Here is a 25,979-nt window from a genome sequence, read left to right as displayed (position 1 = left end):
CCTGGTTTGTTATTCACAGCAGAAGTAAAAAAGTAAACAATTTAAATGAGTTTTAAAATAAAAAACCTATATATTACATAAATATAATCAGGGCTCATTAAAAGTTCATTATCTGTTTTCTTGTTTCTCCCACAAGAGGGCAGCATCCGCCAAACGTAGACGCGCTTCTCCGGCACAGCCTTTAATTGAAAGGAGATCACTGAACTGCAAAGGCAGGGAGAGCTGCTCATCCACGGCACAAGGTCAATAATTTATCAGGATGGAATTAAACAAATTATTGAGCGGATTCGGGGGCGGCAAGGCATCGCTGAGGTACTGTGCGTCGTAGAGGGTTTGTGCAGGAATGCGCTGAGGCGGGCTTGTGGAAGGCGCGCTCTCCGCCGCGCGGTGCTGGATGCGGGGATGAGGATGGGAGGGCCGGAGCGGCGGCGGCGGCGGGCTCCGCTGTCAGTCAGTCCCTGACCTCCTTTGAGCGCCTGGCGAGGCCTTGTCTCTCTGGGTGGACCTTGCCGGGATCTGCAGCGCTGGCTCCGGCCCGGGGATTAGCCGTGGGTGGAGACGCGGCTGCTCCCTACACTGGGGCGACTTCTCCGGCGCTCGGGCGGCTCCTCCGAGGCTCGGGCGGTTCTGTGTGTGTTGACGCTGGTTTCGGGTAGCTGTGAGGGCTCTGCACCTGCTGCCACGGGACGTTCTCTGGGGAAGTGCGAGGGGTCAGCTCCGGCTGCCCCCACTGGCGCGTGCAGTGGTGTCAGTGGAGCGCGGAGGAGGGGTCCGAGCCAGGCCCCTGGACTCTGGGGAGTCTCGTAGGGTATGCCCCCGGAGGGAGTCTCGGCTCTCCTCAGGTGAGGCTTCGCGGCTGCTGCGGAGATACGCCAAGGGTCACACACCTGTACTAAGGAGAGGGCGGGTGAGCTGTCTGTCTGTCAACTGTATGGCTGTGCCGGCGACCTTGGGTGGTAGGGTGGGCCAACAGCGGGTTCTCCTGGGGGACGCGAGTGGTTTCGGTTTGTGGTTTCAGTGGCTCTGTCTGAGACTTAGTAGGTGTAGGACCGGGAAGCTTTGAGCCTGTCCTCTGCAAACTTCCAAACTCTGCTGTTGGGCGGCTCAGGCACAGACACCTCTTCTCTGTAAAGATTCCCCCAGGCATGCCTACATTGCCATTCTGCGATTTAGACATGAGTTGTGGGCTGGGGGGTGGGGGTTAGGGTGGGGGGGGGGGGGGGAGGCTGCTTTCTGAGCAGGATGAGCTGCCATGATCCAGGCATGAAAATTGAAAACCCTGCAATTCACGACCTGCAGCAGTGAGGGGCTGGTTCGAAAAACTTTACAAGGGTAAATGTTGGTTTCCAGCCTGGGCCTGCCAGTCAGGGTGTAGCAGTTCTATCTTGAGGAGGTTTGGTATCTCTGTTCAGACTGTCCTGGTGGGTGGCTGCCAGGGCTCTGTATCTTAGAACCACAGACTGCTCTTCTCTGGGGAAGGGGGCTGGGAGGGTTGGGACACATCAGGTCCGCCTATGGTGTAGCAGTTCTATCATGACAAGACTTGGGGGTGCCTCTATGCAGTTGGGGGTCCTAGGTTGTATTGGTGGGTGGCTGACAGGGCTCTGTATCCAGTGCGTTAAATGAGTAGGTGCTTTTTATGGATAAAATGCATCCGAATAAAGATCTGAAACTGAAATGGGCAGGTACTGTCCGGTACTGAGCACCTGCACTTCTTTAATTTCAAAGGGAGAGTAACTGCACTTCTCTGCATTTAATGGGAGAGTACCGGCACGTTGTAGTAGCTAACAGGTATTCAAAATAGTGAGTACCTACAGTTCTATATTTCCATTTAAAGCACTGTCTGAATCTGAGAGGCACGGGCGTCCGTTCTCTTGAAGAGGGGCTGAGAGGGTTGTGACCGCGGGTCTGCCTAGAGCGTAGCATTTCTGCCATGACAAGACTTGGGGGTCTCTCTGGAGTCGGGGTTTCCAGGCTGCACTCTTGGGTTGCTGAAAGGGCACTGTGTCTGAGAGCCACGGGCACCACTTCTGTGGGAGAGGGGCTAGGACTGAGGGCTGGGACCCAGAGGGGCCACTTAGGATGCAGCAGTTCTACCATTTCGAGACTTTGGGGGTCTCTGTACAGTGGAGGGGTCCCGCGTGTAGCGTGTGGGACAGCGCCGCGGGCTCTGGGAGTTACCATTGGTTGCGGCCCCGTGGGGCCCCTGAGGCTCCGCTAGTGGCCCCCTGGGGTGTCACCGAGGCTCTGCCTCCTCCTGGGCTCCCTCAGTCCTACAGAAGCCTCCCCTGGGTGGTGCTGAGCTTCGGTGACCTCTGCAGGTGACTGCGATGCTGAGAGTCTCAGTGACGGCTGAGGAGGGGTGGTGTAGGGGGGGGGGGGCGTGGATGTGGTGGCAGGACATTAGAAGGAGGGGCTGGACTCCCACATTGCTAAAAGAGGATTATGTGTTTTCTCTCCGCCCCGAACAGGCTGAGCTCCGGGAGCCAAGCCCACCTGCCTCTGCGAGAGCAGGGCAATGGAGCCGGGGGGAGTCTATAAAACCCGCCACCGCCAGGCCAGACGGAGACACTCTGACAGCCCAGCGGCCCGGGACGGTACTGCAGAGCGCGCGGGGACGCACTAGCCGCACTCAGCAGAGATGGCACATCAGTGGGGCTATGACAAGCACAATGGTGAGTCCGCGGGGGCGCAGGCAGGGATTTGTGGCACTTTTGTGTGATCTAGTGTAGAGAGAAAAAAAAAAAGAGGCGTCCACTCCCTCTGCCTAGCAGGTGCACTGATCACAAGAAGCAATTGTTCTTGAGTGACACCTGACAAATAGAGGTACTGAGGGATCATTAAATGTCCGAGCCCTATCCTAAATCCCAGAACCTCTTCTATTCGTTCAAGTTGGCTGCTTGGCACAGGCATGGGTGCTATTGGTAGCGTCTGCACGTGCCAGCCTCGCTTCTTCCAGTGCAGCGACATTACCTGCCCCTTGGACGCAGGTTCTATGGGGGGTCAGATGAGGTGACTGTCACTGCGCAATTGCGCAGAGCTGTCCAGGCGGGCATTAATAATTCTGACAGTGCCTCGAGCCCTCCAAACATCAGCACTGCAGTGAAAAGCTATTGTCCTTTAATGATTCAAACAACCAGTGGTTTAAACAACCGAATTTTACAATGTAGACATATTTTTACTCTTTTCTTTACTCCCTGTCCTGTGGTCCATGCGGCGGGAAACAGACAAGCAAACTTGCTGCATGTATTATTTTAATCTACTTTTCGTGCTTGACGATATTCCCGCGCTTTGCATAGGGTAACTGTAAACACACACCAAACGGGGCTGGAATAAACACGCCAATGACCCCGACTGCAGACAGTGGCGTAACCGCAGAATACCAGCAGGGATAGCCCTGGCGTCCTTTCTTTTGGCTCGTCTCGCTGTCTTCAGACATGCATCAAGCGTGAGACACTTATGCATCAGTGACTTCGACGTCACGGTGTCCTAAATACCAGGATACATTTGACTCATTTCAAAGTTCACTTATCCTGGGCTCTGCTGCAATGCTGTGCCAGGCAGCTTGGCGCGCGCGCGTCTCCCAGCGCCATGCTATAATCTCGGAATGCCTTTGACTCTCCTTGACGCTTCCTCGGAAGTGACCTTCAGAGGATCGAGCTGCTTAGAGAAGGCAGAGAACACCGTGTCTCCCGCCATCTCGTCACCCGGTGCCCCCACACACTGCACGCATGCATCACTGCATACAACACAGACCCATGACGCATGGCCGCGAGCCCGAGAAAGTTCCAGCACCTTCAGGTGATTGCACTGTGCCCGCCCCAGACTTGTGTGCACCAAAGGCTGTTCTCTTCTCCCCACAGGCCCCAGCCACTGGCACGAATCCTTCCCCATAGCAGAAGGAGAGCACCAGTCCCCCATCGACATCTGCAGCAAGGAGGCCAAGTATGACCACTCTCTGGAGCCCTTGCACATTAACTACAACCCGACAACCACGCAGACCATCCTCAACAACGGCCATTCCTTCAACGTGGAGTTCGAGGACTCGCAGGACAAGTCAGGTGAGCTGCGCGCGCGGACTCCCGCCAATGCACAGGTGTGACGATGGCTAGGAGGGGTGATGTCACTGTTAATACGTCACTCCTTCGCTCGCGCAGCTACTTTGGCACAAATCAGATTAAATACGTTAGCACTAAATGGAGGCACCTGCTCACAGAACGTGCACTCAACAAATCTGACTTGGGTAAAATAGAGGACACTATTAAGTAATATCGGGGGGCGGGGGGGCGCAGAAACAGGAGGCAATAAATGAAAGAACCGGACCCAAGGGGTCCCATATTCAAATGGCACTTGACAATTGCGCAGTTCGCAACATAAACATATGCTTGCGATTCACAATTTATAGTTATGCATGAGAGTTACTTATGATTTTTGCGTGCATAATATAGGAGAGGTTAATGTATAATGAAAAATACGTATATATATCTAATTCTTTGTTTTTATATTCTATGGATGCATTGCTTAAGTCTATTGATATCTTTCTGCACACATTAATACCTTCTACAAATATTATGCATTAGAGAAGATTATTGCATTTCCAACCATTACTTACATTTCTTACAGTTTAGAACGTATCGTGGAAAGGTGTGCATGTACATAAGATGCTTTCGAATTTCAACACTTTTTTGCTCCCGAAATGTGCGCAAACTTTGTTTTTTGCGCTGTGACATTTTATTTAATGTGTGGCCCGTACTTTAGTTATAAATATATGCAAAATGTTTTGGCACATACGCAAAAATATTTGTACATGCACAATGCTATAATGCGTATAGGTATATCACTAATTGTGGTATAGCAATCATACACATATTTTACCACTTGTGCGCACTGTGACAAAACGTCATTTCGTGATATGGGAGGACACACAAGATGCTGCTAAGATGTGCATAGTCGTTTTGCACATGAACAACATAGATACACAAGTGTTCATATAATACAGACCCTTTACTATACGGCCTACGGCAGATGCTCTGGAACGCTTAGAAATACAAACTCGTACGTGACTGTGTGAAACTGTTTTTCCACTATATTCTGATTAAGAACCACCTTATTAAAATGTGCAATTTTATTTATTTGGGAAGCAGCTGCTATTTCATCAGTCATAAAATCTGCTATTTATTTAATGTTTGATTGTACATTGTAATGGTTTTAGTAGCTAGCAATCAATTTAATTCTGAACTTTAAAAATGTGCAAGAAGAGATGACAAATGAAATGTGCACATCTTCCATAATCCCAATGTGTGTACGTTGATGAATACGCGCATAACAAAGCCGCTGCGACTCTGCAGAAGTGCACAAGGCAATATTTGCACGGGGTATGTTGCTCCTGATAGGGCTACTAATCTGTTGTTCTTTGCGAGGGTTCGCCTCGCCCGCCCTGCATGCTCTAGGCCGCTTATCAGACGCTCGCCTTGGAATCCTCACTCCTTACACAGAGCTGGCGTTCTGTAACCGTATATCATGTGCAGTGTGCACTAGACGCACATAGGAAGCAGCATGTGTAACCTTCCATTGTGATTCACCTGTGCTTGCCCTGGTGTAAATCGAGCACGGAAACTCGTTGTGAATAGAATACACCGCTTAGAAGCGCGAGCGAGGAGGAGTGGTGCCCGGCAGCAGCCGTGAGGGCTTCTGGTGGGGCGGGCGGGTGTCGTGAGGAGGAGGCGAGCCCGGTCTTCCGAGTGAACTCGTCTCCGTGCGTACGTGTGTGTGGAAGTGGCGGGGGCCACTTGAGACGTTGTATCCGATGAATGACAGGTAACACCTGCTGCCTCTTAAGTACTGTCAAGTGACTCTGCGGCTCAGTGCCCAGCCTGGGGATTGGTTTCGCGTTGTCACTGGGCTAAATAGACAGGGCACCGACCCGCCTATACATTATTCAGCTGAAGATGAGGGTGCGCGTCAGGCATTAACCGGCCTATCCTTTGTCTTATTGCCCTCAAAACGTGCATATGGAACGCCTAATATTAATTTCTTCAAAGTGGAAAACGTATTTATTTTTTGTTGACAATGTTAATGTGTTTTTATCGTGTCTACTAAGTTCATTGTGTTCCGCAATGATTAATTTGAGACGGTGTTTTCCGGTGCGCAGCACCCGCACTTAATTGTAAACACTGCCACTTATGACAGTGTGCCACATGGAGGTGCTGTTTGACTAGTGTGAAGATGAGCACAGCAGTAACTGTTTAATAATTCAGTACATATGTAAAAGTTCACAACACATTTTTTTTTCATTTATTCCGATTTTATATAGCGCAAACATTACCCAAAGGTGTCAGAGCGCTTTACAAAAGAACCAGTTGTGTTACATAAGGACTTTGGATTACAAGAGATACAAACAGAAAAAATTGCAAATGTAGAAGGTGTAAAATCACTCAAAGAAGAGATAAAACAGGAAAAAATTGCACATGTACAAGTTGAAAGTCACTCAAGGAAGAGGTACAAACAGATAAACTCTAAAATCACATAGGAATGGTAGTAATTTCAAAGGTCTACTACATATACTAGGGGTTAGAGTTCTAAATATACATATAGTAAATTCACACAGGATTACATTTTAACAGCAATTAGGCTTGGACAATTATATAATACATATTTATATATACATATATATTTAAGGCCGTCCAGCAAAAAGAGAAAAACGACCAGGAGGAGTCCTAAGGGAAGAAGGAATGGAGCAAAGGTCAGACATAATGGCGGGTCCGGGTATAGAGGGAAACATTTAAAAAAACGGAAAGCACAAAATTCACCAAAGTCAAGAATCCAGAAGAAGAACACACAGAGCAGGATTCCATTGAGTAGAGTCAGTGGGGGAACGCATCATAGGAAAGAATTCCCTGGCGAGGGACTGGATGTTGAGATGGTCTGAAGTTATCAGGAGGCATTACGTCATCCGCAGGTGCCATTTTTGAGTCAGCCAGTGGCGATTTCAGAGTGCGGGGCGGTGGTATACAAACCTTGTCCTGCATGACTCGCCTGATTCTGTGCCCGCTGCCGCCCCCAGATAGCCGCTTCAAACCCTACCTGGGCAGTTCCCCATGCTATGCGGCATCAAGGGGAAATGGCGGCCACGTTTTCCCGTTATGTGCCTCGGCATTGTAGGTCGCCTTCACCGCTGGCACCGCTCACCAGTCCACGGCGCCTGCATGCATCAACTCGGGGCACACCCGGGAGCGGCGATCCACTCACTCCCCCCTAGCTCTGCTCCATTTGTCTGTGGCTTCACACTAGAGACTCACTGCTCGAGGCAGCGGAGTCCTCCCTATCTCCACCACAGCTCCAGGTGCTCTCACTAGAAAGTCCGCCTGCTCCGCCTCTCTCCACCTGCGGTCACAGACCTCCTCAGCACCGCTGGTCCCATTGTGGGTGTTGGTCAGACCCGGGTCCATCTCTCCTGTCGATCTCTCTCAGCAGGGTCCTGTCGTTCTGAGTCACGGCGCTCCTGCTTCACCTGCCGCCAACTTGCCTCCCAGCTTGTTCTCTCCCTCACAACCGCCTAAGATGGGCAACCTCCCGGGAATTAGATCCAGGTGTCTCTTCCCAGACGGGTGACAGGCAACAAAGTACACAGTAAACACACTCTCTTTCTCATGCACACATACACACACACGCTTAAGACCTTCATGCCCTCATACACATTGACACTCATGAGTGATGAGCAGCACAGACGCACACACACTCTCATGAGAGGGCACCTGAAGGAAAATACTCATTGTAATCCCCCTAAAGTCACATATACAGTAAAACACATATATACTCATACGGTCCCCACACTCATTTGTAAGGCATGTCCCTTCACACACATGCACACACGCACGCACACACACATACATACATCTCTCTCTTTCATGTTCTCTTGCCCTTTCTTTCTTGCTCTCATAATTACTTCCTTCGCTCGGAGCAACAATAGTTTTATCAGGTTATTTTGTCAGTTTGCCTCTTGGGCTGGAGCAAGAAGGACACAAACTGTGTCTGCACCTATTTTTAGGTCTTCACTACCAGAAGCTTTGGCTGTCTGTAAGTGAAAGCCTCTCGTAGACCATACCATGAAGGTATTGTGGATTTGGAGCCTGCCCATTGCTTGCCCTTGGTTGGCTTTCTTCTCACTATCATATGGTTAATTCGTACTCAATGCTTTCCTTATGATTCTTGGATATGCCCCTTTTCTGGAGCACAGCCTCTTTCCCACCTTCTTGACTGAATGACTTGTATCCTTCCATGGCTCACATTCAGGGATTTATGGGTTTCTTTTTCATTCAGCACTCCATGAAAGTGCAATTGTTTTCTGACTCTCTCCCTCGTGGAGTGCTGCCCACCCTGCCCCCAAAACCCTGTCCCATGCTCTCAGTGGTGCTCCCCACCACCCCCAGCTTGTCTGCTATATTTTGTCAGGATATGAGTAAAGAGAAAACTTTAAGGGTTGGATTTGTTAAATCTTCTGTATTCCTCACATTGCATATTTATGGAGCTGGGAGAGAGGCTGGTTGCTGCAGTCAGTCAGCTGGCATTCGAGGAAGAAGTTTTACTTATCGTGGCTGAAAAAGGAACGGTGTCTTCTCGTGGAGGCTGATAAATCTGATATCTGGACTACCAAAGAAGACCAAATGGCTGATGCATGTTTCAGTTCTGAGTCCTGTGGAAAGTTAATTAAGCATTGGCAAATGTTTTCCTTTAATATCTAAGTCTTCCTTTATAAATGATGTACACAGTTTCATGAGTGAAAGTACTTGAAAATAAAGCACATCTTTTCTAAATATTGAATCGGATGTTTATTTTGCTTCTTTTAAACATCGCTTTACCAACAAGCATTTGCAAATCAAATAGCTTAGCACTCTCATTTTTTAAAGGCACGGCCTATTGACTTTGTCAGTGCTTGTTGCACTAATGCCTTTCTACAGCTAAGTGCACATCTCACATGCTCTTTTACAGGTTTCGCCTACTGACAACTTTTAGCTGTTTGTTGTCGAAAGACATCTTGTGGGCCATGCCAAAGCTTACTGTGCACTGTGGGCTCGCTTATTGCTTACCATTGGATGGCTTCTTGACACTCGCATATGCTTGTTCATTATTAAATGGCTTTCCTTCCGCTTCTCATGTTTATCTCTCTCCTTTAGCATTGCTTCTTACCCATCCTCTTATTTGGATGGCCTGTATCCTTCCTCTGATCACATTTACAGTATTACTTTTTTCTCTTTCTTTCAGCGCTCAATGGGAGTGCATGTATTTTCCTGGTCTCTCCCTTGTGTGCTGCTTCCTCCCTGAAATTTGCTCCTTAAGCTCCAAGTTTCTCTCTCCTCCCAGCAAGTCCATTGCTTCCCCAACTCAGTGTTTCGTTATTTATTTCTTCTCCATTTCTCCTCTGCTTACTCTCCATTACCCCAGTTCACTTTTACCCCACCCTCTACCCCCATCCGCCCCTCGGCTGCTCATCCCACCCCCCTTCACGGGTCTTTAAAAATCAATTTTTTCCCCATTTTATTTGGTTTGGCTAGCAGTTGCCACTTTCCATAAGACTGCTCTGTTTTTACAACTCACTTTCGGGTATATTTAAATTAATATATTTTTTTTAATTTCCCACTTGAAGTGGGGGTCACATTATTGAAACAGGTAAATAAACAATAAATAAATTGGCTCCCAGTTTCATGCCGTATGTGTGCGCATGCCAGGTGATATATGCAGCAGTATGTGATTATGCTGGGTCACTGTTGCATCTTCACACATATATGCACACGAGTGTGGACACATCATCATGCTCTTTTTATTTTTTTTGCTAATGCTGCACACCATTAGCAAAAATCCCGGACAAAGCCAAGAGGTTGAAAAGGTGTGACCTATTGGCTTTGTCATAGCCTATTGCTGCTGGCAGTTTAGAGCCCAGACTTTTTGAATGGGTGTAATGCACGCAAAATGGGAGGAAATACTCTTTGCAAGTGTTCATACTCATTATTAGCGCATGATTAGCAAAGGACCTATCGCAATCCTCTATCTTTGGAACTATGGGTTGAAGTGGTAGGGCTTTTTACCAATGCGCCTGCTGAAAAAAAACTGTCTATGTCTTGCATACCAGCACATCTATAGATACAATGCCTCCAGTTTACACACGTTGTTTAAAATGTGGGTTATACGATTCTTTCGTTTTGCGCTGTGTGATCAAGGTGCATGCATACAAAACAGACATTCGAATCAGTATGGAAGAAAATGAATACTACATTGTACGTTAGTGGAAATGCTGCCTCTAGTGGCTAAATGAGACTCATTTGTGAATTTTCCACTCATTTTGACCGTCGGTTTGGTCGTGGGTGTACTCCAAGAGTGCCATGCAACCCATGCGCTCTAAGTGACATTATAAGTATGGTAGCCTTGTGGGATTCTGCAATATTTAGGTATAATGAAGTCATGCAAAATGATCTCTAGGGTCAGACAGGGATAAAAAAATTAAAAAATAGGTCCGACCACCAAATAAAAGTGGTCCCTCATTAGCAAACCAAATACCTAAAAAAGTAAGCCGCACTTTCAAATCAGGACATTTCTGAACCTGTAAAGGCATGCTGTATGGGTATTTTGCAGAGTATGTGAGACTGGATGTATTTGATTTGCTTCAGGTAAAACCTTCCAGTGATATCATGGGAATCAACAGTAAAAACCGACCCACTTGCCATAAAGCAGGCCCACAAACTGCCAAAAAAACCTGCACACACATTGATCTGTCAGACCAGCCTATCAGGTGCTTTCTGATTGGCCTATAGTTCTGTCTAATCTTGATTGGCCTCCTCTCTGCAAAATGTGGCAAAAGAACTGTAAATTCTCAGCACAACCGCATACTAATAGCTAGTATTCAATCAGGCGAACTCTGGGGCACGAGAAGGCCTTGGATCATGTGAAACCCCTTCATGAAACAAAGGCAGCAGGCTGCCATGCAAAGGCCCACATCACACTCCATCTTAGGTGGAATAGGCCAGCTGACCCCAACAGCTGACCCCCAACACCCTATTCAGTGCTGGAACTGGAAAATGAGGGTTGCAGGACACTTGGGGGGTCATTAGGACCCGACGTAAAAAGGGACCGCCCGCCATAAGGCCTGGGGTCCCGTGGGGGCCATTAGAATACTCCCGTCACAGTGGAGGGCGCATCCCGCATATTTAACATTGTGGCGAATTGCCACCGCCATGCGGGCGGTGGCAATCCGCCCGAGATCTTAATGACCCCCTTGTTGTTGGTCGCAGAGACGTAGGGGAGTCATGGAGGGCAGTGGGGCAGTGATGAGGGCCAGAGTCATATGAAGCAGCACCACAAGGTACTGAGGGGCATATTAGCAACAACTTGCAAAAATTATCGCAAACCACGCTTAGCGCGATTTTTTCATTGCCTCCTATCGCTGGATTTTATCACTGAGATAACGCAGTATTACCAACGTTTATCTCTACTGTGATAAAAAATCCAGCGAAAGCGGCGAATCCCATCATTAACGTGAGATTTCCAGCGATAAAAATCCTATCACTAAGGAAAATCTTGCTAATAGGCAGGTGGGGACTTAGCCATAGAATCCACCTCCCATTGACTTTTATGGCTGAGTCAGGTTTTTACCAGGTGTAAAATCCTGGCGCTAATCGCAGTTAGTGCGCGTTTTGTTTATCACGTCGCGGGTATTGCTAATAGGCGATAGCTGTGTTAGAGATTGCTTTCAGTCGCTACCAGTTTGGGTAAGCCCACTTTGCATGTCATTAGTGATAAATATTGCTGACATGCAATGCGCGCCCCAAACCGGTTACTATCGCCTGGAAGCTGTCACTAACTTCTGTTAGGGAAAGCTTGGTAATTTGGCGATAAAAAAAATCGCTGCTATATCGGCAAAAAGTGCCGCTAAAGTGGCGATAACGCCCTTGCTAATATGCCCCCCGAGTGAATGACAGCCAGCCTTTGTAATATTTTGTACAAGCTCAGCCACCAAATGAATTGGCAGGGAGAAAAAAGGCTATAGTAACACAGCGGGGTTCACCCAGAGGATATCATGGAGCAGTCCATCTTTGCCAACCCTCACGTGTCTGTGACGGACAGGGTGCTCAGGGCTGCAATGTTTAAAGAGATGTACACAGGTCTGCTCTATAACCTCTCTATGCACGCTGAAATTGTCCGGTCAAACCAGGTGCGTCCAGATTAAGAAACCCTTGAAACTATATTTGTATGCACATTCATTGTGTCTCGTCAGGACGTTGCATTGATGAGTGGGAGCTAGAGGTTCGTGTTTGCTCGTCTTTGATTTTATTTTAATCATGTGTTTGTGTTGCGTGTGGAATGCACGCAGAAAACGCATCTATTAAAGGGCCACTGCCCACTTACCGCAACAGGCCTGTTTGTTACATCAAGCTTACTTGTAACGTCACTCGCGCTTGTTACATTGAGCACCTGTGGGTCATTAGAGTTGAATCATTCCGCACTTAATTTTTCCTACAGGTGTACTTGACATATTAAGAGCCATTGGTACATCGTTCTTGCTTGTGACATCAAACCTTTACGTTGTATCAAACCTGTTTAATTTTTCACTATTGCTTTTTGCATCATTGTTTTTGTTACTTCACGCCCCTTTGTTAGATCACGCTATCTTGTTACTTCAAGCCCTTTAGTTAATAATTGCTTTCTTAAAATTAAATGCTTAACCCAGTAGTGTTTGCCAATTCTAAAACTTTTGAATAACAGGGATCATTAGTCTCAGGCATCACTAATATCATATTAAATTATACATATTCTGGCATCCCCAGACGGATGACACCGTGAGTTGGCCCACACCAGGATTCAAGCTTGTGAACTGGAGGTCACACATGATGTTAGCAGTCACTGCTTAACTTGCTGAGCCATATTCTGGCTTTAGCCATGTCATGTTATGTGCCTTTTGTACACCATGGCTTTTATAATCAGTTGACCTCTTGATGTTGTTGAAATATCTATTGAAGGTGTCTTCTACTGTTGGGGGCCCAAGTTTAGAAGTAAACTCAAAATGTTTTACACGTCGCGCAAAAAGGGCTATTAAGCATTTATATCGAAAGCCCTCTACATAAATCAAGAGTGGATGGAGACAGAGATGTGGCTGTTCAGTGGCCACCAGAGGGCGCCACTTGCTTCTCTGACTCTTCTCGGCGCTGGTTAATGGGGCAGCTCCATTGTACATTGATGATGCGCTTTGTAGTTTGGCAGCATCTTTGTCACTTGGAGAGTGGGCCTGTATTTGATTGGTGGACTAAAGTTGCCAGCCCAAAGACAATTGGAGGCTTTCTGGCAGGCTGCGCTGTCTCTACGTGCCCGAAACCCTACATATCTCCACACCCCTGAGGTACAACTCCGCCTACTGTTAATATCACCCTGTCTTTGTACACTCTCTATATTTATTAAAAAGTGTCCTCTTTGCTGCATCGAACATCAGGCAGCCCGTGTTGTTTTCGGGTGGAATAAATAGAAGGCTGGAAAAGGGGTGCACAATGAAAGTAATGAGAGAGGCCAGGGGCCGGTGGAGTGTGTGTAGAGAGGAAGAGAGAGTCTTGTGGTTGGCACACTGATGTGGTTGTTCCTCTGCCAAGCTTCTCCTCTCCCACAGGCCCTTCTGTGAGCTGCTTCTTGTGCCCAGCATGTCTAACAGCCTGGCTCTGTTCCCCAGGGTACTGACACTCGAAGGCCTCCTTGTCTTGAAGAAATGATATTGCTTGCTAAGCCCTTCTTAGCTCTTCCTGGCAAGCAATGCCCAAATAAATGAGTCTAAATGTACTCACGTGTCTCCCTTCCATTAGCCTTGAACTGGAGATGTTTGAAGCCGTCTCTCGGGCCCTTTCGATGTAGTTGACCTCTTCCAAGTCCGATAGATGCGGAGCTGAAGACACTGTCCTCACACCCATCACTGACCGGTATATTGGACCATGAAAGGATGTAATTGATCCGTTGTCCATTAGACATCAGTGAACTCTGTCCACTCTCACTGACATTGTCCCCACTATACCCTCTAGGGTTGTCTCTGATTCTCTCATGGTGGATATTCCTCCAAAAATGTGGTATGAAAGCCCGCTAAATTATTTTTCGCAAAAACACCTCATCAATGATGATTCAAACTTGCGCTTGATTAATTTTTCCTTTTTATTCTGCTTCCTATTGCATCAATTCTATCATCAGATTTGAGTGGTTTAGTGTATATTTTGTCTTTTCCATGTGCCAAAAACAGGTGTTCATATTTACTTGACATGTGTTGCAGCTGAGGAGCTAAAGTCGAACAGGTGAGGAACTCCAATCCTTGGCACAAGCAAAGCTTAGTGCCAGCACTGCATAACCTGCCTCACATAACCGTAAAAGATATTAAAGTGCTACTTTCGTAAACTGCCCTAGTGTGACGTTTGATGGGTGTCCTCACATATAGACAGAAAGCACTTGAAACGTACACTATTCACTCAGTCATAAATTAGAGCTATGTGTAAATTGTGTGGGATGTTTGGAGTGTACATGCAGACAATTGAGAACAAAGAGGCCCTAAGTGTTGCCCTAAAAAGAAATCCATAAATGCATCCTGCACGTCTTTAAAGCTTACTTTCACTATCATGGTAAGCGCAGTGTACAATAAAGGGATTGCCTCAATTGTAAAACAATAAACATAGGTACATCGACCTTTCCTCTCACTTTGAATTCTAACAGCACGACATAACAATGCAATGTCACTCTTTCCTTGATATTTGGGCACCATTTTTAGATTTTAGCTTAAGTTTAATACATTTTAGGGCACTCTTTTTTCCTGGGAAATCAAAAGGCCCATGGAAACTATCTGCTGTTCGTGCCAATCCGAAAAACAAAATACCAGAAGGCGGCACCGCGTGCACTCAGGTGTGGTAAGCTTTCACAAGGAGAAAGTAATGCCCAATAGTATGGAGTGAAAGGGGGAGGGCCATTGACAGCCTGTACACGGGTGAAACGTATATGTGCTGAGTACAGACAACTAAGCAAACACCATTAAAGTTATACACGGTGTGATTTGTAACAAGGCCGTGTTGAAAATGTGAGCCATAACAAGTTATACAGAACAATAAAACACACCCGCCGCCATTGGCAGAGAGCGATGGTTCTGTGTGCTATTGTAGTGTAGCTCCTATTTTCCCAATAGGCTCTGCGCATTGGAATAGTGCCTACAGCAGTAAAGGCCTAGGCCAGACGTTAACTAGGTCTACTACTGTCGATACTAGACTTAATTTTTGGGTTTGCCAGCTAAGCTCAGAGTTCGCTAGAAACTTTCTCGAATGTTCAAGGAAGGTTTAACTCCCCTGATTAGACAAGAAGGGATTTAGTTTCTGACAACCATAGAACATGACAACTTTGCTCTCCCCTAATCAAGAGTCAATCTCGAGAGTCGTGTGAGCACAAGGCAATTATTTTACTCAGTCAGTACGTGCATTCTTAGTCTCATCAGAATGTAGAGAAAAGGAAGAGACGGGCGTGTTCAATAAAAGATGTTATTTATTGATCAGTCTCTTTTCTCGTACAAGAGAAATGGATCGATATTATTGCAATACTTATAGTTAAGTAAAGTGCATACATTAGAAGCAATAGTATAAAATAATACTGTAAAAACATTGATATGGTTTCTGAGCCATATGATGTTTAAAATGATTAAAATATATTTACATACACATATACATTTGACTAAACGTACTCAACTGGTGTTTCTAAATACGCCTACCCCGTGTACCTGACCTAAGTCTAATGCGTGGGCGGGAATAGAAAGTTACAGTTTAGTTTAAGTTTGTTTTTGCCAAGTGAATAACTAAAGAATTCTCTAGGAGGGGTTATTCAGTTCTGTACCTGGAATTTAGGATGAATGAGGAATGGTATCTCTTTCTCTGCTCTCGATATTCCAGGCTGCCTGCGAGGGCTGCCCAGAAGCGCCGGTGCTGGGTCTCTCGGCTTGAGATAGCAGCGCGTCTCTCAGCGCGTCAGGAAGGCGGGGCTGCTGCCTGCGGGGTCTGCTTCTGCTCTCGGCTTCGGCAAGTATGGCTGCTCCATCTTGTCACCACGCGTGTGTTTGCATAGGGCAAGGTCGGCAATATTTATACCTTAAAGGTGCAGAGATTGACGTAAGGATGGACATAGGTACGTCAATAAAGATGTCATACGACTTGCTCGTTAGCACATTCTTTACTAAAGTTCTCTGTGAAATCAAAACAATGGCCGCACGGATTATCCAGGTTGTCATAGGTTTGATTTGTTATGAGAACGTCGTATGCCTTATCAGGGGCTGGAGGAATGTCGCTTGTCTAATTAGATCTCAAGCGTTATGACCTAATCAGATAACACGTTCCTGTGCCGTAGTGTGACTGCGTCAGATAACGGTATCTGCATCATGGGGGATTTCTTGCCTCATGGGCTGACTGTTAGTTAACTAGCTAGTAAGTTTAACCAGAATAGGGTCAGGAATAGGGGGATCGAATCAGAACCTATAGAAATACACGACACCCACTCCACGCTAACTATGGTCATATCTACTAATCTATGCATAGTATAACATAGTACAACATACTATAGAGTATAGTGTATACCTTACCACCCCAAAATACATAAATGCATTTCGAAATTTTCAAATATACTGAAAAATTGCAGTCATATATATTGTATGCACTTAAGCTATGAATTAGATGCAAAAGTGAACACGCATTGTTATGCATTATTGATTGTTGGTATATGAGAAATACACATGAAATGGCTCTTAATATGGCTATACAGAAAAAAAGTCGAAACCATTTCATCACATAAAATCTATTGCGAACATACCAGCGGGCAGCTAAAGTCTATAAAGTCTATAAAGTATCTAAAATAGAAATCTTAGTTCTCTAGGAATAGTCTCTTACTTTAAGCAGAAAATCAGTGTCCCGGGAAAAAATATATAGAAAAATATTTTAGGGGCTTGCTGAAAAAAGTTGCTGTCCGTGAACTGGATTGTAATTGTTCATGTGACTTTATTTTTAAAGTTGAAGGCCGAATTCAGGGAACGCCGTGTGCGAGTTTACTCAAAAGTCTCTATTTCTGTTCCGGAGAGAACATCATATCATTCAGGCTTTCGAAAAAACTGTCAACAGCTTCATGGGAAAGTTCCTCTAAGTCGGAAATAGGGGTAACCATGCATTCATGCGCATGATTGTCTCCATTGACATTCTGATTTGCATTGCTGACAGAAGGTCGTACCTGTTCGATGCTGCTTTCATCTTGAACTTCACTACTCTTCAATCGCAGTGGTGAAGATTCCAGGAATGCCGTCATCAGAATTGGCAGCCTTTGAGGGCAGCACAGTGCGTGAACCTTGGTAGGAACCAACAGTGTATCTGCATCCACCGGCGCATCCGATTGTAGCGTCAGACAGGTGTCTAACACGCATTCTTCTCCGCATAGCAGACACCTTAGTACAGGTAAAACACACCTTTGCCACATTGGTCGAAATGATAGAAACCAAGTCATGTTTAGGTCTCTAAGCCGGGATAGTCCCAGGATTTTTGATATCCGGTCCCGGTATCCAATGGCTAGGATCGTATCTTCCATTGTCGCGAGAGTTTGATCTGTGACATGGGTTGCCATAACGAAAAATAAGGACTAGGAATAGGATTCCTGCAATTAGTCCTAGGATCAGGGGAAGTCCGCCAAAAATCGAATGGACGAAGTCTGGAAAAATACCCAGTATGGCTTTGAATGGTGTTAATGCCATCGAAAATACTGTCTTAAATACCTTTGAGACCCCTGTGGTATCAGAAATATTTAAGATTTCGCTCAGGATTTCCGCGAAATGTACGGGGGAATTAGTTGATAATAATGTATGTATCTCTGCAGTCGTCCTTGCGACTTGTAGATCATACGTTTCTTTAGATGACGTGAGCCTTGTAGGCGTCTGAAGAAGCACTGTTTTCATTCTGCTTAAAGTGTCTATTCGAATAGAAGTAATTTTCAAACTGGGCCATGCCCTTGCCTCCCTGTCTGGAAAGGAGCTGGGAAACAAAGAACGTCCACAGCACTTGACCTTCGCCGTCGTAGTGACGAGATAAGGAGTCCCGGGCATAAGACTACAGCATCTGCGGTCTACAATAAGAATGTAACTCCCATTATAGAGTCTTTGAAAGAATGGTTCTATTTCAGTTGCAGGCGCGCCTTGCTGGTGACATGAAAGGTTGTATGAATTCCCTTCACAGGCTCCGTGCAAACTAATACCGTTACACAGAAGCGTGCCGCTTAGTGACATAGCACAATTGTTGCCACTAAGAAACACTTTCTGTCCTTTGTTACTGACACATGCATGTGAATAGGGCAGGTTCCATGTTGTTTTAAGGTACCCCTTTCCCAATTTCTCGTACATGCCAGCCTGTATATATTTTTGGCAGTATTGAAACCTGAAGGTTGAGATTGGAATATTTATGATTCCGTGGATTATCCATTCACTGACAGGTCGTTCTGACATTGTCAACGGTAATCTTTCTAGTTTTTCAATGCTCAAGATTGTATAATCAGCACCCTTCTGAGCCATACCGATTTGTCTATCAGTAAGGTTAAAGATTTGGAATAGTGACGTTGTGTTGATTAAACGCCAAGGCACATAGCCTGAACGCAGATTTTGTAACGTCCAGCCAAGCTGTACAATAGAACGCAATTGTGACTGACCATGTTGTAATAACAGTAAGTCTTGCGATAATATATCGATTGCTGAAGACACAATGCTGTCCAATGAAAAAATTCTGGAGGACAGAGTCATTAACCCATTGTCCACTATAGAAAGTGATTTTTCCAAATTAATACGGTCAATTTCCCGTATTCTTTCTGCTGTTTCAATTTGAGTAACCTTCCAGGCCTCATTGTATGCTGCATATACAGAGGCTGCTATGAAACGCTTTTGACGCTGTTTGCGTGGTCCCATTATGAAATCACGCAAGTCAGCACCATCAGTAAGTAAAGTTAGGTGTTGCTTAATTTCAGGCAGTGTGGAAGTTTGTAGCCATTGAAGGCATAATTTGCCCACACTGTAGGTTGTTATTATCCCTGGGTGATGTCTTTGGGGATATCTAGGGTCTGGCCTGGTCATTTTGAAACCCTGTGTTTTATTCAGGAATCTATCTTGACAGTTATTTGTATCTGTGGGCCAGATCAACCATTGTTTCCAATCAGGATGTGTTCTGTTTTGGTTAAGTATATGGTTTATGTCTATTTCTTCATCTGTTTCAGAGTTATTGCTAAACATTGTTGGCTTTGGAATAGACAGGTTATTTAAATCTTTGATTTTGGCTAAGCCAAGACAGGTGGTTTGTTGAACGGTGTCATTTAAAAATATCATTTGTTCTGGGATCATGCAGGCTCTAAACAAAGCTTCTATACCCTGTACTTGCCATTCTTTTGTGCCCCAAACACTTTTCAAATCAACATGTTTGTCCCAATAATCAAATCCAAAAGTATTCATTTTTTCAAAGAAAGAATCTGAATATATCAATTTTGTGTTGGTTATCATGGTTTTCATCCCTGTCTTGTTTGACAATTTGTAATAAAATGTTTCAGCATTAGTTATGTTAAAACCTGAAAAATATGAATATTTGCCATACACGGTTCTAGAGCTCCCTTTTGGAGGTGTAGCACAATGTTCCCATTGATTAAAATTTAAAACATTTCTAGGTTGTGCAGATTTATGCAAGAAATGGTTACCATAATGGTTATAGCAGTACATGCTGTCATAATTTGTAGAACCCTGCAAATAATCATGTTTTGTAAATTTAGCAGACATTACTAAGTCAGACATCATATTGTTTATACTTTCAAAGTCCCAATCATCAGCAAATGAGTTTGGTTTTGCAAAGTCACTCAAGGAGATCTTGATTTGGTGTGGATATTTCAGGATCTCGACCGGACCATAAATTTCATAGTCAGTGTTGTCCCAGGCTACCCCACCAGATATTGGAATTGCTGTGAAGTTGGCTGAAGAAAGTTCTGAAGAAAGTTCTCTTTTCTCGACGTGTGAAGATGTGTGTGGTTTGAGGACCAAGTTGATGTTCTGACTTGCTGTGTCCATTTTAGCATATTTTCCCTCAATGAAGCGTCCCAAGGTAAATACCATGATGAGCCAAAGTATGAGGATAAATGCACCAAAACCCACCCAAAATTCAATCCATGGAGAAACTAGATATGTTTCTTTCAGTTGTTTCAAAAGTTCCTTAGCTTTGTCTTTAAAGGATTTTGATGATGGCTGTGTCTTTTGTTCGCTGAAGCCGTCAGAGGAATCATCGAAGTTGATGAAGTAACCGGATGCAGTTCTGTCAATTGTTCCAATTGGTTCAGGATTTTTGTTTCTCGCATTTTCACTTGGTACTTCTGTATAGATTGGTGTGTCTCTGCTAAATGTCTTTATTTGGGTTTTCAGAGGTCTAAGTTCTATTGCATTGTTGCATAGTCCTTGTTGTTCTTCCGTAGGCGTTTCGAATGTGATGAGCCTTTTTGATAGGACCTCTGTACTGGTAGCAAACCTTGGTGTTCTGCTACTTATTGGGAGTCCACTTGGCCTACTGTTTGTTATCGGCCACATGTTGTGGTTTTACCAGGTCGATGGATACAACTCGGTTCTCCTTTTTTCCAGCAAGTGGCGGTAGTACAACTGATCTTGTCCCGTTGACAGACAAGACAGGAACTGCTTTTCTGTAAGAAGGCCCAAATTCCTTCTTTACCGCGATCTTCTCCCTGACTAGATCCCCGACTTTTGGAATCCAGACAGGTCTTGCTGGGACAGGTGGTGATTCTTCAGTGGTCGTTGGCTGTTCTTTCAACTGTATGTTGCTCAGGTCTTTTCTTGTTTTGTTTAAGTCCTGCAAAATAGCCAAACGGTCTTTGACATCAAAGCTTTTTTCTGTTACCACTGAAGTCTGACTATCAAGGTCAGAGATCAACATCCTAGTTCCGAATAATAATTCGTACGGACTGAATCCCTTCAGAGAATTTCTTGGCAAGTTATTAAGACTACGTTGGACACTTATTAGATGTTTGACCCACCCAGCTCCCGAACCTAATATCCTTTCTATTATAGATTGCTTTCTGTCTTGGTTTTTTCTTTACACCATCCCATACCCTCAGGAAGGAAGTGAGAAGATTCCCGCTGGGCTGTGCTCATTTGGCCATTCTTTCCCCCCCCAGGCTGGATTGCCTGAGAAAAGGAAAAAAAATTGGTCGAACGTAGCATGCTCTTAGCGTATATGCCATTTAGACTCGCAAATCTTGTATAACAGTCCGGACGTCAGCCGAGTGTTGTGGATCTACATTATAAGTGGGAACTAGCCTGTATATGTTAATCGCAAGCCATTCTTTTTAGTGGTTATGTTATCTGCCTTGATACGACGAGGTATTAAACTGCTTCTCTCCCCACTGCGATCTCTGTTGCAGTTTGGGCAGTTTTTTACAAACATGGTGTAGTGCAGGCTCATGCCTGGCCACCAGTACCGTGATTGTAATTCTTCCAGAGAATCCTTTAATTTAAGGTGTCTGAGACCCTCGCCCATGTGTGCGTCTGCGATTAACAAGTTTCTCCTGTCCATGTTTGGAATCACTCTATCCCCCACTCCAGGGATTCGAGCAAAAGGAATGGAGTTTGCATCTATGATGTATGTGTAATTGAGTGGATAGTTGATCGGTAACGCCGAGCAGTCGCCTTTTGATGACGTTTTTACTGCCAGCAATGTTTCGCCGTCAATGTATTTTAATGTACGCTTTTTTCGATCTACGGGAGCCGGTTTACTGGCTGCCGCTGCGGCTGTTTCAGCCAATGAATTCCCTACAACGTGAACGCCATCACGCTGGTGACTCAGTGAGTGTGTCACGTGAGTCTTTGGTAGTTCTTTTTTCAAAAGAGCTACCTGTTCCCAGAGCAGTCTCTGCTTTATTGGTGCATCCGTGTCATCTTTGTAATCGTTCTGAATCCAGGTCTGCAAATCCTTGTTATATGCTTTGACGCAGAAATATGAATCTGACACTATAAGTGTCGGGAATTCGCGATCCGCATTATCTAGCGCCATTTTCAAAGCTAATATTTCAGTTTGTAGTTCTGAATTAGTTTCTACTGAGTGTGATTTTGTTAATAGAGGTCTTAGTTTACCTCCGTGCCACACTTCTTTTGTAATCTCACATGTGGGATTGTATGCATGTTCTCCCCAAACGGAGGGTTGAGCATGTCCGTCTGTATAGATTACACAGGCGTAATGTCGTAGAGGCAGAATGTCGATTGGCAGAGGATACGTTTTTTCATATTTTAGATTTTTTAATTCTTCTAGTTCTTAAAAGACTGTTAACCAGGCAATACTTGATAATTCATATCCTCCGTACTGGATTTTCAGATGGGCAATTCTGGACTTTTTGAAGTTGAATTTGTAACCCTCTGCAGCGAAACCAAGTATTATGGTGTTCACTCTTTTCAAGTGAGTTTCCAAGTCATCATCTGTTAAGTAAATGTCATCGACATAAGATAATGCTTCATCATCATATAGTTGTAGTAATTCTGTTACTCTCGCTGAGAATACCCCCGGGCTGTTCTTGTACCCCTGGGCTAACCGACAGAATTGTTTTTGAGTGCCATTTACTGAGAATGCAGTTAAATATCTGCTCTCTGGTGCTATGTTTTGACAAAAGAATCCGTTGGAGATGTCCAAGGTTGTTTTGTATTTTTTGCGCACTATGTTATTCATTAGTGCAGCACTGTGTGAGTTTTGCACTGCAAAAGTTTTGCAACATGTGTTAAGGTGTCGGTAATCCAAAACTAGACGGTACGAATTGTCTGGTTTGGAGACCGGAAATAAAGGATTCTTCATTTGTGAGGTGCAAGTTTCAATCACCCCTTGGTATTCTAGCTGATCTAGTATTTCATTTACTTGTTTTTTAGCTTCTTGCTTAATTGGGTACTGCCTTTGTGCAGTAGGTTGTGATTTTAACTGGACTTTGTGAGGAGGAGAATCCTCATCCCATCCTACATGATTTTTATATAAAGCAGGTGCTAAGGCCACTGCCCACTTTCTAGCAAGTGTATATTTTTTATGAATCGGTATTTGATTCGAGAAGGCAGGCATAATTACTTCTTCGCCATGAGGGCACTCCCTGACAAACTCTGGTGGCCAGTCTTTTTCAGCTAGAAGGATGTCATAGCCCTTGGATAGGTTATCCCAAAATAGTCCCCTTATTTTCCTAGTCTTATCTCCCTCTATACGTAATGTTATCTCGTATATTTTGTGGGGCTTGCTAACTCTGGTATCTGCAGTTTCCACTTGAAGGTATTCATTCGTGTCCACTGTCTCCAGATGATTCATAAGGACTTTGCGAGCTATGCTCACCTCTGCTGCGCTGTCTAGCATTGTCTGAGCCCATTCTCCGTTTTTCAGTTGTGTCCTCAGTATTCTCGGCATTGTTAACTACCTTGATACTGGCTACCTTCTTTTTTGGAAATTGTGATTTCTTTTTCAGTTGAGCAGGTTCCTTGTCTTTGGACTTGGCGTGCTCTTCTGATCGTCCTCTTCTTTCCGATTTCTGCGAGGAATTCTGAAAAGATTGAGAGGGACGTGTATCAATGTCTTGATATCTATCAGGTTTTTTAATATTATCCCTATTTCTAAGGTTATATCTATTCCCAGAGGGTTCACTCTGAGGTGACCTTTGTCTCGGGTTCGGAGATTTCTCTCTTCGCCTAGGAGACCTTCCTCTGGACTGGAATTTCTTTTCTTTAGGATTGGATTGTTTATTTCCATCCCAGTTCTTTTTTGGTGAATTATTATTAAAAAATATTTTTTCTGGACTTGTAGTCAGTTGCGGTTTTAATGGTATTCCACCTAGACTATCTCTGCCTAGTTCTTCATAGGATTTTTCTATGATTCTGGCAATTTCAGCTGGTTGGTCTGCTATATCTGTCTCTTTTAACCTCTGGCGGATCGCCACGTTTGCTGCTTCACCCTTTATGTTGGCTAGTAATATAGCCGAGACCTGCTTGAAGTCTTTCAGTAATTTCATACCAAGAGTTAAAGCAGGTTCTGGACCGTATTCATCTTGAATTTGTTTTAGCACATCTGGTATCACCGAAATGGATGGAACACCGTGCGTTTTTGTATAGATGGAAGCAAAGACTGTACCCCAAGTGTCACAGTCCTCAATGTGTGGTGCGATTCCCATTGGGAGACATATAGTCAGAATCCTGTGTTTTTCTAATGGGGTGGTGTCAGGAAACACCGCCTCTATTTGGGTAATTTTCTGTGCCAACCAGAATGGTATTTGTTCCCGTTTAGCTGGAACTTTACCTAGGCAGGATTGGATGTTCTGTGGTGTGATTTTATTTGTGTTCCCCTGGTGAGGGGTCAGCTGTGGAATTTTAATCGCTGGCTGAATTGTTGAAGTCCGCATTACATACTGAACTAATTGTCTATGAATTTTTAGTAGTTGTTTTAGCTGTATTAATAGCTCTGCTGCAGGCATTCTTTCGATGTCTGGATGTGGTGTGTATCCGGCTAGGACCGGCCACGTTGCTCCTGGTCTTCCTAAAGGACCGAGCCTTGTAATGTGATTGTTATGTATTAGGGCGCCATCAAATAAGAGCAAATGCTCTTGGAATTTGAGTGGTACTTCCACCTCCTCGAAAGGAGTGTACGTTTCAGGAGGTTCCTCTACTTTGTAATAGTGGAAGTACTTTGTTACAGCATTTGCTGCTGGAAAATGTATCCATGTATAGTATACCTCTGTCTGCCGATATTCGTGTGCCTCAATTACGAATATGACTGTGCCACCTCTAGGTGTCAGTCCATTTTCTATAAGTTTTAAGGTTATAGATCTCCTTTTAATGACCGGAATAAGTATTATATCCGCGTCTGCTGCTTGCATGGTAGCATCAGCATCTGCTATTTCAGTAGCTAATCTAATTGCCTCTCTTTCTCCATCGCTGTCTCCCATTTTACTGACAGGATGGTATTATTTTTGTTTGCAGATCAGGTTTCTTTATGGAAACAGAGATTAGATGCACAATATTTTGGAACTGTTTTATCCTTCAACGTTGACTAGACCAAGAACCATACATAGGAGTTCCCTCCTGCGAGGTTTTGGAGGATATAATAACCTTTCACCCACTCCAGACGTCTTTGGAGTATTTGGGAAAAGGGGTCTGAGTGAGAAAGCACGACTGAGTTACTCTAAATGTCTTACGTTAGTTTTATCGCCCTTTCCAAACACGTTGGGCGCCATGTAGTGTAGCTCCTATTTTCCCAATAGGCTCTGCGCATTGGAATAGTGCCTACAGCAGTAAAGGCCTAGGCCAGACGTTAACTAGGTCTACTACTGTCGATACTAGACTTAATTTTTGGGTTTGCCAGCTAAGCTCAGAGTTCGCTAGAAACTTTCTCGAATGTTCAAGGAAGGTTTAACTCCCCTGATTAGACAAGAAGGGATTTAGTTTCTGACAACCATAGAACATGACAACTTTGCTCTCCCCTAATCAAGAGTCAATCTCGAGAGTCGTGTGAGCACAAGGCAATTATTTTACTCAGTCAGTACGTGCATTCTTAGTCTCATCAGAATGTAGAGAAAAGGAAGAGACGGGCGTGTTCAATAAAAGATGTTATTTATTGATCAGTCTCTTTTCTCGTACAAGAGAAATGGATCGATATTATTGCAATACTTATAGTTAAGTAAAGTGCATACATTAGAAGCAATAGTATAAAATAATACTGTAAAAACATTGATATGGTTTCTGAGCCATATGATGTTTAAAATGATTAAAATATATTTACATACACATATACATTTGACTAAACGTACTCAACTGGTGTTTCTAAATACGCCTACCCCGTGTACCTGACCTAAGTCTAATGCGTGGGCGGGAATAGAAAGTTACAGTTTAGTTTAAGTTTGTTTTTGCCAAGTGAATAACTAAA

General features: G+C 44.7%; 1 protein-coding gene across 2 annotated transcripts in view; it reads left to right on the top strand.

Moving 5' to 3' along the window:
- The first annotated feature begins 271 nt into the window (after positions 1–271).
- LOC144828692 (carbonic anhydrase 2-like) overlaps positions 272–25,979 on the top strand; it is a 120,476-nt gene continuing 94,768 nt past the window's right edge. The window contains exons 1-3 of one of the 2 annotated variants that reach the window (XM_078687075.1): positions 272–842; positions 2,472–2,675; positions 3,864–4,061. In XM_078687075.1, the coding sequence (XP_078543201.1) occupies positions 2,642–2,675; positions 3,864–4,061 (232 nt within the window). In that variant the 5' untranslated portion in view covers positions 272–842; positions 2,472–2,641. The remainder of the gene's footprint in view (positions 843–2,471; positions 2,676–3,863; positions 4,062–25,979) is intronic. The other variant, XM_078687076.1, reaches the window with a different exon arrangement.

This window comes from Lissotriton helveticus, chromosome 4_1 (assembly GCF_964261635.1).
Source record: "Lissotriton helveticus chromosome 4_1, aLisHel1.1, whole genome shotgun sequence".
Classification (NCBI taxonomy): domain Eukaryota; kingdom Metazoa; phylum Chordata; class Amphibia; order Caudata; family Salamandridae; genus Lissotriton; species Lissotriton helveticus.
This window is presented reverse-complemented; position numbering and strand designations above follow the sequence as displayed.